At 31.2% G+C, this 13,727-nt stretch overlaps 1 protein-coding gene across 1 annotated transcript; it reads right to left on the bottom strand.

The window, feature by feature from the left end:
- Positions 1-3,512: 3,512 nt before the first annotated feature.
- LOC112703147 (filament-like plant protein) lies at positions 3,513-9,622 on the bottom strand. The gene is made up of 5 exons (XM_025754477.3): positions 8,898-9,622; positions 8,421-8,569; positions 6,486-6,801; positions 4,499-6,096; positions 3,513-4,014 (listed from the first exon to the last, which is right to left on the bottom strand). Exons 2-5 carry the CDS (start codon positions 8,511-8,513, stop codon positions 3,616-3,618), a joined length of 2,406 nt encoding a protein of 801 aa, XP_025610262.1. The 5' UTR covers positions 8,514-8,569; positions 8,898-9,622; the 3' UTR covers positions 3,513-3,615.
- Positions 9,623-13,727: the final 4,105 nt, after the last annotated feature.

Raw genomic sequence — 13,727 nt, 5'->3', positions numbered from 1 at the left:
TTCAACCATTGCTCTCCATCGCTTAAAAGTATCGAATACCTCATTCTTATGTTTGAGGAAGTAAATCCAAACATACCTGGAATAATCATCAACAAAAGTAACAAAATACCTGGAACCACCCTTGGAAGTAACTTTAGCCGGGCCCCAAACATCAGTATGCACGTAGTCTAACAACCCTCTGCTTTTATGCTTGCTTGTAGAAAACTTCACCCTATGTGCCTTTCCATACACACAATGCTCACAAAATTCCATTTGTGGTTTCTTCATATTCTTCAGCAAACCTTGTCCACAAAGCAATGATAGACCTTTCTCTGACATATGTCCAAGCCGCATGTGCCATATTCTCGTGCAATCTGTTTGATCTCTACTTCGACCGATTCCAACTGCTAACTCACCTATAACTGTTGTCCCCAAAAGGGAATAAAGATTACCATGACGAACTCCTTTCATCACTACCAAAGAACCACGAACAACTTTCAGTACTCCATTTTTCGCAACTATTTTGCAACCATTTTTCTCCAACAAACCTATGGAGATCAGATTTTTCCGCAAGTCTGGAATATGTCTCACATCCTTTAAGGTTCTTACGACACCATCATGCATCTTGATTCTTACAGTACCCAATCCCACAGTTTTACAAGCATGATCATTGCCCATTAAAACTGTGCCACCATTTATGCTTTCATAGGTAGTAAACCACTTCCTATTTGGACACATATGGTGAGAGGCTCCTAAATCAAGAATCCACTTATCGAAAATTTCATAAGATTGTTCTGTCACAGAGTAACAATCTTCCTCATCATTTGAGACGTAGCTTGCTTCTTGCTTTTCTTTTGGGTTGTCGTTGTTCTGTTTCTTGAAAGTTATCTTCTTATTTGGACAATTTGCTTTAAAATGTCCAGCCTCACCACATTTAAAACATGTTCTCTCCGCGTGAGGTCTAGATTTTGTCCTAGACTTTCCACGCTTATTACCTTTTCCTCTTTCATTAGTCCTTCCTCTAGCCGCGAACAATCCTTGTGCTTGATCATTATACTCTCTTCCATTTGAAGATGACATTATACTTGTAGCAACCTTACGTAGATCATCCGCTAAAAGTGATGCCCTCGTCTCATCCATGGTCAGAGTGTCACCCACCAGCATCAATGTCTGCACCAGATTTTCATAGAACTTCGGTAATGAAAGTAACAATATGAGTGCTTGGTCTTCATCATCAACCTTCACATCTATATCCTTTAAGTTTGATATGATCCTGTCAAACTTATTGATATATTCTCGGATTGAGGTGCCTTCCTCCATCTTGCATGTATACAATTTGGATTTTAAGTAGATCCTGTTAGTTAGAGTCTTCGTCATGAAATTACTCTCTAACTTTAACCAAACGCCTGCTGCAGTTGCTTCTTCATTTACCAAAAAAGCAACATCCCTCTCAAGGCATAAGATTATTGCAGCCCGCGCCTCAAGATCTAATTCTTCCCAATCCTCATCTTTCATTTCCTCCGGCTTTTTCTCTTTTCCTGCCAGTGCCTTGTGTAACTTCTGTGATATAAGCAGATTTTTCATCTGCATCCTCCAATAGGAAAAATCATTTTTCCCATTGAACTTTTCGATTTCATATTTGCCTACTTTGACATTACTACTAGTAGAAGCCATTATATTCAAAATTGAATTTTACCACTCAAATAATGAATAATATAATGTTGGCTCTTGATACCAATTGTTGAGTCTGCAGCGGAATTTTGACTTCTAATAGCTACAAAGTAATATGAAATTGAACACTACTCACAATAATGCACTCACTATATAAGAAAAGGAAATAAAATAAAATAATAATAATAATATGAAAAGAAGATGTGAGTATATATAGTTGTTATTGTTGATGATATCAATTACAATTCTTGAGACGTATATATAGTATCTCTATGCTATAACTTCAACGAATAGGAATAAAATTCTCCGACAAAAACTCCTTACTAAACATTTTGAGTTCTCTTCTATTAAAACTCAATTTTAATTTTACTTCCTAAAATTACTCTTATCCTTCCTTTATTCTCACAGTTTCACCTCTTTCCATAGTTCCCGTTCTACTTTCCGTTGACACTCAACTTCTTACTCAAGCTTATCCAATTGTCTATCATGACCATGAACCAAACCTAGTATCTCAGTGGGATGTGGAGTTTCTTTTTCTTCTGATGGATATATCTCTGAATGAATCTGCCTCGGTTGGGGGTTTCCGGATATTCCTTCTCCGTGAGGAACGTGCATTCTCTCCCGTGGTGGAGGTATTGAGAGTGCGAGGTCGTCCTATTGAGATTCGAGTTCTGATTCAGACGCCGTGTGACCATCTTTATATTGATGGTCCGCTATTATCAAGGTTGAATCCAGGTCCCTGGCAAAGGTGCCAATGTTCCGAGGGTTACCTGAAATGTTGATTTGGGCTTGAACGTAAGGTCCAAACTCCTTATGAGGTAGCATCCAACTTGTTCTCGTGTTGAGGCACCACCGTCCGAGTTCCTCGTAAGGAGGTGGGGGTAGTACCTATAAGAGACTCCGATGCTTAAGTTAGCAAGGCCTTTAGGCAGGTTTTTAGTAGATTAGAACGTAAATTATACCTGAGGGGTGTTAGTATATTTATAGTAGAGTCGATAACTATTTTTGTTGGAGTAATTCCACCTTTGGTGGTGAATAATCGTTCCCTTTATCTTGGGAGTTTGTTAGAATCTATCTTTTAGTTGAGAAAGAGATAGTAAGAAAGATTCGCGGAGACAGTTACTTACTTGGACAAGTAGAACTAGTTTCTTTCGCGGTGTCCGACCTCTTCAAAGAGGTTGGGTATAGATTGGAGGCCCGGTCTTTGGGTTGGACTCTTATTTTTATAGGACCTGACTTTCGTCAATTTGAACCAGGATATGAATAATATAGAATAAAAAAATATATAAAATTCAAATGACAATATTTTGAACCTTTTATTTTAAATTAAGTAGTTTTTAGAATTTGAAATTATAGTTTTTTCAAACTAAAAATCAAAATATTATGTTTTGAATTAGATTAAATATAATTTAAAATTTGAATAGAATGTTTCTAGCACTATGTTATCTTTGAGAGATGTAAGCATTTGCTTAAAAAATTAATATGTTAGTAGTACTTATATGTATTTTTTTTATTTATTCACTATTTTTTGCAACGTCATTGCGAAAAGCATAACAAAAGTCCATGTCTAAAATATTATAATAAAATGCTGAAATTCTGTCAACAAAAATCGAAAGAAACCTGTTATTAATTATTCTACTAATTAGGTGTATTTAATACAAACGGCAGTGGGACCTCGAAGACTGCGATCCTAAGTTGTATTGGGTTTTTTAACTTTTTATATGTCCGGAAATTGTCTCCTATATCATGTTTAAACATAGCACAAAACCAATCTCAACTCTCGACAAGTGTCATCTATAGGTGTAGAAGAAATTTTCTATCTACACCATAGCACTCGCCATGTATTTTTGGTAAGAATTTAGTGTTGTTAAATCTGCTCTTTGAATTAGAAGACCAATCTCTTACAACATTAGAAAAGAATGACTTGCACTACAGTTGTCAGTTAAGTCACTGTATCTTCACTAACTAAATTTCCAATCTGATCCCACTCTTTGTTCTAGAGAAAAATTTTGCAAAACCATTTCGACTCTTCTCAGATCCGACATGGTTTGGTGTGAGGGCAGCCAAAGAAGTTGATGAAGATGACAAAGGCTGCAAGCTCTCTTCGTTTTTGTTTAAGGATTGGCCAGAGCTCCCAACAGCCAACCCTGAAATATTGGAATCTCTTTTCGGTGAAAATGTGTCGTTCGAATGCAGCTTCCATAACTCGCCACTGGCTTGAGCAACAAGCGACGGACTTGCTGGAATGCTAGCAGTGTCAATAAAGAAATCTTCCAGTGTAGCTAGGGATTTTAACTGGTTCCCCAGGGAAGCTATTGTTTTCTGGCACTCCGCAAGCTTTCCGGCAGCCAGAGCTAGATCCTCCTGACATAGCAGAGATCATATACATTATATGAGTTGGCCAGAATTTGAAAGTCTTAGATAGACACCATTCCATCACCTCAAACTTACACATATTCACAATAAAAGTGATTTTATTATGAGTTAGTGTTCAAGAACTTACTCGCATATATATATATAACTACTTCCTCCAAGTTATGTAAAAGTTTTGCTAGGGAGTGTCCATAGAATTTGTTATGGAGCTAAAGTGGAGTATTTTATAAAGAAAATGAAAAGTTTAAGTTTCTAATCCATTGAATGAATTAAGCTCTTCAATTTTTCCACTTTTGGCTCCTCCGTTAGCAAAAATTAAACAATGTGCCGAGTGCACAAGCCTCCCCACCAACCTTGTGAGGTCTGGAGAGGGTAGTTGACCTCAAGACGCAATAACCTGACGGTTGTGGCAAATCCGAGGTTCACCAGCTATTTTTAGATAATAGGAAATTAAGAGTAGTAAATGATGACCAACCTGCTTTATCTTCTTTTCTGCATAAGAGCTACTTGTTGATCTAAGTATCTCTTCCTGCTTCTTGCTTTCTAGCTGTTCCTTCAAATCCTTAAATTTCATTGCAATTTCTTCTGACACAGCTCTTTCTTTATCTACCTCTGCTTCTAATAAGTCAAGCTTTGCAGATTTGGATTTTAGCTCTTCCTCCAAGTCCTTACACTTGGTCATGATTTTATCTGAAGCAACCCTCTCCTTATTAACCTCTGCTTCTAATATGTCAACATCTGCAGATTTAGATTTTAACTTTTCCTCCAAATCCTTACACTTGGTCACCATTTTATCAGATGCAGTCCTCTCCTTATTAACCTCTGCTTCTAATACGTCAACCTCTGCAAATTTGGTTTGTAGCTCTTGTTCCAACACCTTACACTTCATCGCAATTTCTTCGGACGCAGCCCTCTCCTTATCTACCTCTGCTTCTAATACATCAACCTTTGCTGATAATGTTTGAGCTTCTGCCTCCATGCTAATCAGGTAATTTTCTATCATTTCTTTTGATTTGTAGGCATTTTCAAGTTCCTCTTGCAACTCCTCCACTTTCTTTTCTGTGTAACTCATCTGACGCTGCGACTCCTTAATAGACTCTTCACTTTTCATCAAAGCCATCTCTAGTTCAGCTTTTTCCAATTCAACCTTCTCTAACTTCTCTCTTAGTTCATCCATTTGTTTATTCATGATCTCAAACTGTGCTCCGGGAGAGCTTTTTTCAATAATGCAGTGATTGTCAACAACTGACTCCTGGACATGGCTTTCATTCTTGGTCTCAGGCAATGCAACAAGTCGTTCCATTTCAAGAAAATCATCCATGAGATCAAGTTTAACAGAATTGGTTGGAGTTTGTCGGGACATTTCATTCTTAAACTGATCAAGCTCGACTATTAATGCAGATGCCCATGAATCAGAACAACTCAGCTCACACTTGTTCGGGTCTGAGCAGGTTGTCTTGTGGGTATCAATCTCAACTGCATTAAGTTGCTCCCCACTGTCTGATTGACTGTCTGTGAAAGACTCAACACAAAACGAGGATGAAACAGTAGATTTATGATCATTAACTACAGAAGCTCTTGAAGCAATGCTCTTCAGTCTCCGGCACTCAGCCTCCAGCTTGGCTATTTTCTTGATGCTTTCTAAGTGTTGCTTGCTAGCTGTCTCAGCAGCTTGAGTACTTAAATCTCTCTCAATTGTCCTCATTTCCAGCTCTTCCGATTGAGCCAAGAGTTCCTGCCGGAGAGCCATGTTCTCTTTCTCCAAAAGCTCAACCTTGTGACACAATTCAAGATCAACAGAAGATTTGGCATTACAAGCCTCTAATTTGCTCTGGAGCTCAGAAACTCTTCTCTGAAGTTTAATTTTGGCCAATTCCAAGTCACAAGTCCGCTGTTCTATTGCATCACCTATATTCTCTTCCTGCTTTTCTCTTGTCTGTCTTAGCTGCCTAACACACTCCTTAAGTGCACCATCCAGATGGGTGACTCGATCTTCAAGAGTGGAACTCTTGTGAGTTGCTGCTTCAAGTTGCTTCTTCAAAAATGACACTTCATTTTCAGCCTTTTCCCAGCCTAAAAAAAATCAAATTAAAAGAGAATCCAAAAGCAGGAGGAAGAGAAGAGAGGGTATACCAAGAAACAATAATAGGAAATTTTTTTTTTATTGGTGTCTACGTGTAAGTCTTTACATGTGCCCCTTAATCTATATACCATTCCGATTGAAGTTTAACCTTGATTCCGAAAAGTCCTTCAATCCTAATCCTCCAACGTGAAGAGGGAATTATTGTTAAATTTGCTGCTAATTTAGCAGCTGCTGAATTGTTTTGTAGGCACAAGGCATACAACAATGCATATCTAAAAGCCAAGGATGGAATGGTAATCGAACAATATTTTATATTCATCTGTTATTTATAAAATTACTCCAATGTAATAGAGGAATATCTACTTATCACTAATTGTACCTGCAATGGCTTCTTCAGCAACTTTCGCATGCTGCTTAACCAAATCTTCTTTGGTATTGACATTGACGAGTGCTGCAGATAGCTTCTTCGACATAAGATAACCTTCCTCTACATTTTTTATATTTTCATTTTCTCCATGTTCATCTTTCTCTAGCAAACCATCGTTCATCATACCTGCAGTAGATAGAGGTTTTGAAGTTTCTACAGGCAATTGTTCATTAGAAAATGAACAATTTGCATCATTTGCCCAGGCTGCGGTTTTTGAGGTGACAGCAGGGGACAGGCTACTTCCATTTGGAGATTCCTTCGATCCTTCCTGCTTTCAACAATGCAAAATTATTAGAATTACCAGAATAAAGGAAAAAAATTTAAACAAACTTTATTCTCTATGTGAATTTACATGCCCGAAACAATCATGATAAAAATTTACTCCTAGTTGATGAAAGGCATAAATAAATTATATGATAGTATAGAGCATATTCAATGAACTCAACATATATCAAAATGGGGCTATATACTGGCTACTATATATACTGGCTGCAAAATGAGAACATAGTTTCAAATAAGTGAGCATGGCTGCATCAAACCTGAATCATCAATGAGCGATGCCTTCAAGTGATTTATTCAAACAAATCATGTCAAAATTAAAAATGAAATAAACAATTAGGTACCTGAAGATTTCGACTCAAGACTAATTAGCCCCCGAAGAAAAAACAGTACCAGTTTCGTCCTCCACGATAATAACCGGTAGACACGTTATGTCCTTCTATCAATTCATCACGTAAAACTTAACGGTGGTGCTTATATGTACCGTTAACTACTGTGACTTGTCTATTTAAGAAAAATTGTTATGTAGATAATAATTTTTGGAGAGAAACTTCACCAATTTTAGTAGGATTTGTGATAAATAAAGAGCAGTTGATAAAGGTTATATATGGAAATTCAAAAGATAATGAATGTTTCACTGTCCAAAACTTTTCATGCTCATGTGACAGCAACAGGACATGCACCACTATAGATAATGAAATACATGGGCAACTCCGTTTCGTTTTGCACTATACATTTACGAAAGGACATACATGTCCGCCATTTACTATCGTGGAAGACCTAATTGGTAATTTTTTTATCTTCAAGGACTAATTAGTTTTAGGTCGAAATCTTCGAGGATCTAATTGTCACTTTACTCAATAAATAATTTTAAAGTAAACACCCAATTTGGTCCCAAAGAATTTTAGATTAGACACTTTAGTCTTCAACAAATTTTTATTTTTTAAAGGACCCTGAGGATTCCTCTCATTGGACAGATTAGTCCCAGAATCGCTTTGAATCAATTTTTCAATATGCGTATTAGACAAATAAGTTCCTAACAAATATTATTATAAAACAATCAGGTCCTCAAAAAATACACTTCAAGATCCTCTTCAAAATGACACAAAGACCAATCTGTCCGACAAAAGTAATTCATGAGGACTTTCAAAGAATAAAAATTTGTTGGGGACCAAAATGTCTAATCTGAAATTCCTTATGGATCAATTTGGTTAATTATATGTAATTTTTATCTTTTGAGCTTGGGAGTTAGGAACAGAACTACAGAAAGCCAAAAAAATCATCACCTTGAGTTAATTTATTTCCCCATGGCTACACTTAAAGCATAAATTTAAAGGGAACAATTAGTTGTGCCACCGGGCTTTAGTTCAAAAACTTTCTTGAAGGAATCACTTTTTGTCACATGAGGTTACACAAAACAAGAGACAGGAAAGCACAACCACTGAAAAGCTCTGTTAGCATTCCACTAAGTGGAATGATTAAACTCATGCAATAAGGTAACAAGCAAGGAATCTCAAGTTTACCATACAAGAAAGGAACCAAATAGGAATCTAAACATTGTAATCAGCTTATGAGACATCAAAAAGGAACCAAACTCTAAACACAAACCTCAGAATGAGATGATGCTGATCCTGAGCTATCGGTTTCGCCAGGACCCTTCTCGGAAGAGTTATGTTTCCATAACCATCTCTTCTTATCCATCAATGGGTCCAACAATCTAAGTATCTAACGTTAGGTTGAAATTGCAGCGAATTTATCTGCAGCCATGAATTGCAGGCATTATAAAGAGGAAATAAATATGAACAAGCAAGAGCTCGAAAAGTTTTCCAGCTTGTCAAAGAACATAGACTTCTATACAAACCAAGGAAACAAACACACTTAATATATTCAGCAATCTCATTAATTTGAAAACATTTAAAACACAAATTTTATAAGAATGAAAGAATAAACCTTAGTTTTTCATTAAAAAAATAAAAGAAGAAGAACAAGAAGAAGAAAACATTTAAAACACAAATTTTATAAAAATGAACCTTAGATTTTTCATAAAATAAAATCAAAGAAAAAGAAGAAGAAGAAATCCTGTACCTCCGTTATCATGGGCAAGATTCCCCCACTGTTCTTGAAACACCATGGAAACCCCAATTTCATTTGTTTCTCCTCCTTCTTCTTTTTTCTTTTCATTCAAAGCATTTTATAAAATTCAAAACCGAATAGCACCATTTGTAGAAAATTTACAGAACCCAACGTAATGAAACAGTAGCCTGATGCAGAGAATAGGGGTAAAAAAAAAAATAAGACCCTAACTTGATGTAGCCATTTCAGCTCTATGAACTGAAGTGGCTTCAAGCCTTCAAACATTACCCAAAAAATAAAATCTGCAGTGACTTTTTTTTTAAAATAAATAAATAAATAGCACAACACCACAACTACATAAGTATATAGCAGCTAGAAGAAAAAACAAGAGAGTAACAAACAAAATGAAATTGAAAAGCCAGCAACAAGAGGTAGTCAAATCAAATACCTCTGATTGAGGCCAACTCAACAAAATAATATATGGAGGCTAGAAGAGAATAGACGAGATTTATTTTATTTAAGCGTGTAGAAGCAAAGGAAACAAAGGTAGTTAATGACAACAATAAAATAATTGTAATTAATTTCTAATAATAATTAAATGGGGAAGCAGAAAATCTGTAGTTTGTCAGTAACGGTAGAGCATTCCATTCAAAATGGCAGCTGCCTCTGAAACGGTGGAATAGAAAGCAGATACATGGATGGAATTTAGAGGGAGTTTTCTTCTTTGTTTCTTTTGCATTTTTTTTTTAAATTAAAAGGGGTTTGATAAGAATACCTTAACAGGCTAAAACTTGAAATTTTTAAATAATTTTAGAGTAAATCACTAATAATTTTTCGAATTGTTAAATTACTGACAAATAAATCACTAATAAGTGTAATTACCCGTGTCATGCACGTGATAAAATTGAAATTATAATTTTAAATTATTTTTTAAATTAATTTAAATGATAATAATTTAATTAATAAAAAAGTAATATATTATGCATTTTTTAATCTAGTGTTAATTGGATTAACTCTAAAATACTTATTAATCGATTTTAATAATTTACTTTCTTCAATAAATCATACATATATACTGAATGTGATCATAAATAATATAGAGATAGTTAAATCCACCAACAAATATATTGGCTATTATCACACTATAAAACAAATTAAATATAAAGACTATTAGCACTTATAAATCTATAAAATCGCACGGTCTTTAATTTATGCAAGGATTTGTTTATCAAATAAACTTAAAATATAAACAAAAAACATTTATAAAATGGACCTAGCATCACTTGAAAGAATCATGGAAAATAATCAACTTATCTTATCATTCATGAGAATCATTTCAATGGAAATACTTGCTAGTTGCTACAATTAGGTAAATTTATGCCATTATATTTTATTAACATTTATGATTAATTCAATAGAGATACTTACTTAATATATATGTTATCGACATTAATTATATGCCAATATTTTTAGGAAAGAGCTAAAAGAGGATATATATATATATATATATATATATATATAAATATATATAATATTATTGCTATATAGAAAGCATACATAAATTGCTACATTTTTTTATTATATTATACAACTTAAAATTATAGTATCATGTTATTATTATTCTAGATACTTATTATAATTATATCAAATTTAATTATGACTTTAAATAAATAAAATAGATAATATTCAATATTATTTTTTTCTTTTTTATATTCAATATTTACTGTAAATATAAAAAGTAAAATAATTAATGAAAAATATGAGTAGAAAATAAAAAATATTAATTAAAATTCAATTTGTTATCTAATTAATCTTGTGTCCATACGATATAACTTTACGAAAATATTATGAATCACAACCTTTTTTATTCTACAAAAAAATACTATATGTAGCTTTTAGTAGTATAAAAATAATTATAAGAATTAATTATTAATATTGATATTAATCACAATTGATTATTGATACCCTAATTTTTTTAAAATATATTCTACTTTTTTAAAATATAATGCATGTACCATATAGACATTATTATTATTATTATTATTATCTACTAATTGATATCAATTAAATGGGTCACTATTAATGTGTGTATCAACTATCTCCTAATAAAATTATTGCACTTGAATAAGAATTAGAACTATATCAATTGGTATAATTAGAATGATTAAAAATATTGATTATTAATAAGTAGTTTAATAACGCATTAAATATTGATTTGATATAATTATAATGAAGATATTTTCTTAAATTAATATAATCATGCATTATTCTTGAGCTAATTGTAATATAATTAGAATAAATTTATTTGAGAGAAAAAAAGAATTCACGTAAAAAAAAATTAATTTGACTAATAAAAAAGTAACATTAATTATGAATTGTTAACTAATAAAAAAGTAACATGTTATACATTGTTCGTTTTTTTAATCTAGTGTTAAGTATATCAACTCTAAAATAATTATTAATCAGTTTTAGTAATTTATTTTTTTTAATAAATCAGACATATATACTTAATGTAATCATAAATAACCTAGTAATACTTTTTACCAACAAATTTTTATATGTTGTTTTACCATGAAATAAGAACATATCAAAATCAGCTTAAAATGAATAACAAATTATTAGAGAATTCTAATGCACAAAATTCTCTAATAAATAATAAATAATTTAAAACTACAAATATTTATTTAATACACTATATATGCTAATACTAAGAGTATTTTCTAAAAAGATATATTCGTAAATAGATATAATATGATTACAAATATAACATAAACAAATATGTTAAATAAAAAGTTAAACCAATATGCTTCCCATGCCAATGTCTTTATTAAATTTTGCAAATTAGAGAACAAATATGTATTCAGTTGTTTGGTGATCACATAAATAATTAAATAATTGAGTTGTAAATTGATCTCAAAGTGTGTAGTTTATTTTTTTCATTTCTAAATAAAAGCAAGAAGTAGTGAAATAAGTAGTAATATATAATGAAAAAGATAAAATATTTTGCATATGTATAGATAATTGTTACAAAACAAAATCTTATTGTGAAATATTAAAATTTCACATACTCCAAATCATGAAGATCAACCACAATATAATGGTCACTTCTTCTTATTTTTGATCATGATATATATAAGCTCTTCTTTTTCAGTCAAGAGTCCAATAACATTTAATTGAAAAAAAAATGAATTAAAAGTATTAAATTAAGGAAAAATAAATAAATAACATAATAAATTACAATTAAAATTTTTTTACCAATTTATTTTATAATAATTTGATTAATTTTACCTATATATATTTGTTGGTAATAGTTAAATCCACCAACAAATATATTGACTATTATCACACTATAAAATAAATTAAATATAAAGGCTATTAGCACTATTTTTTATTCGTGCAAGGGTTTACTTATCAAATAAACTTAAAATATGAACAAAAGATATTTATAAAATGGACCTAGCATCACTTGAAAGAATCATGAAAAATAATCAACTTATCTTATTATCCATGAGAACCATTTCTATATAAATCGTCTATTCTTGTCAAATTTAGATAGGACTTTTCATAACCTTATATAAATTTTGTTAAATGATTCTATATATATATTACGGTAGTTTTTCTTAATATATATACATATACATAAATAAAAAAATATATGAATTATATTTTGTTAAATTCTATGTTACTGGTTATTAAAAATATTTAAATTATATATATTAATTTTTTATTATAATTATTTCGTTATATATATATATGATTATTTTTTATTCTAAAATGGTGCAATAATTTTTTATTTTTTATATCCATATATATTCATCAATTTCGACCACATTCATACGCATATTAACAGTTTTTTTTAATAGTGATGTTTTAATTTTTTGTTTTTCTTTTTTTCACGTATCTTTCTTTTTTTTTAAATAGTGATGTTTTAATATTTATTTTTTTAAATACGTTTTTCTTAATAATTACATTACTAATATGAAATATAAAAAGGAAAAAAAGTGATACATATATCCAAGAAAGAAAATAAACTTAAAAATTAGAAAAAAAAGAAATTTTATATTAAAAAATATAAAAATAATATATTCAAAAAAAATAGTCATAATATATAAATTGAGTCAACAATTTAAATTTTTCTAAAACTAATTTAATCAAATACCAATATTAGAAATATATTACTTAAATAATATTTAATATATTCTAATCCTTAGACACGTATAGATTAGAGTCCTTCTCGTAACGACAACCAACTGAAACAACATCGTAAGTTCAAACATTTAGAATTCGTGGAAATTCAGACCATTCTCTTGTTCTTTGAAAACCTTCTGTATCCCTGATAGAGTTGAATCGCAATTCCTCTTATGGAAAAAGAGTTAAGAAGGTGGTTTTGATGTATTGGAGACCAAAATTCGGAAGTCACTATTTATATCTGAGTGTGACACCCATTAAACCCGAAAGGCCAAATAAAATAGTATCTTTGGTTTTATTCTCATTTAATTTTAAATCAAAAATAATAATGACTTATTTAATTCAACATTTATGATAATAAATGAGATGACTATTATATAAGTCATTTAATGTAAAATAGCTTAATTTACGATTATAATTAATATATGTATTGCCTATAAATAGATTAGAAAAAAATGATTTCGTAATAAAATAATCATTCAATTTGAATTACAATTAATTGATTGATAGAAATTATAATAAATTATATGATATTTAAATAATTAATCAAATCAATGAGTTGATATCATTAACTTATTATAATAAATTAAATTTAATGAGTTAAAAGAAATAAATAAAAAACACCATAAAAAATATGCCACAATATTTTTATCA

This window comes from Arachis hypogaea, chromosome 7 (genome assembly GCF_003086295.3).
Source record: "Arachis hypogaea cultivar Tifrunner chromosome 7, arahy.Tifrunner.gnm2.J5K5, whole genome shotgun sequence".
NCBI classification, from domain to species: domain Eukaryota; kingdom Viridiplantae; phylum Streptophyta; class Magnoliopsida; order Fabales; family Fabaceae; genus Arachis; species Arachis hypogaea.
The sequence above is the reverse complement of the archived record's forward strand: the minus strand, read 5'-3'. Positions and strand labels throughout refer to the sequence as shown.

Bases quoted from the DNA above. Each gene is read 5' to 3' on its own strand.
- LOC112703147 (XM_025754477.3), bottom strand. From the start codon at position 8,513: ATGGATAAGAAGAGATGGTTATGGAAACATAACTCTTCCGAGAAGGGT. The intron at 6,097-6,485 runs GTACAATTAGTG...GATTTTTTTTAG, and splicing joins TGCTGAAGAAGCCATTGCAG to GCTGGGAAAAGGCTGAAAAT. The intron at 4,015-4,498 runs GTTGGTCATCAT...CTGCTATGTCAG, and splicing joins CAGAAAAGAAGATAAAGCAG to GAGGATCTAGCTCTGGCTGC.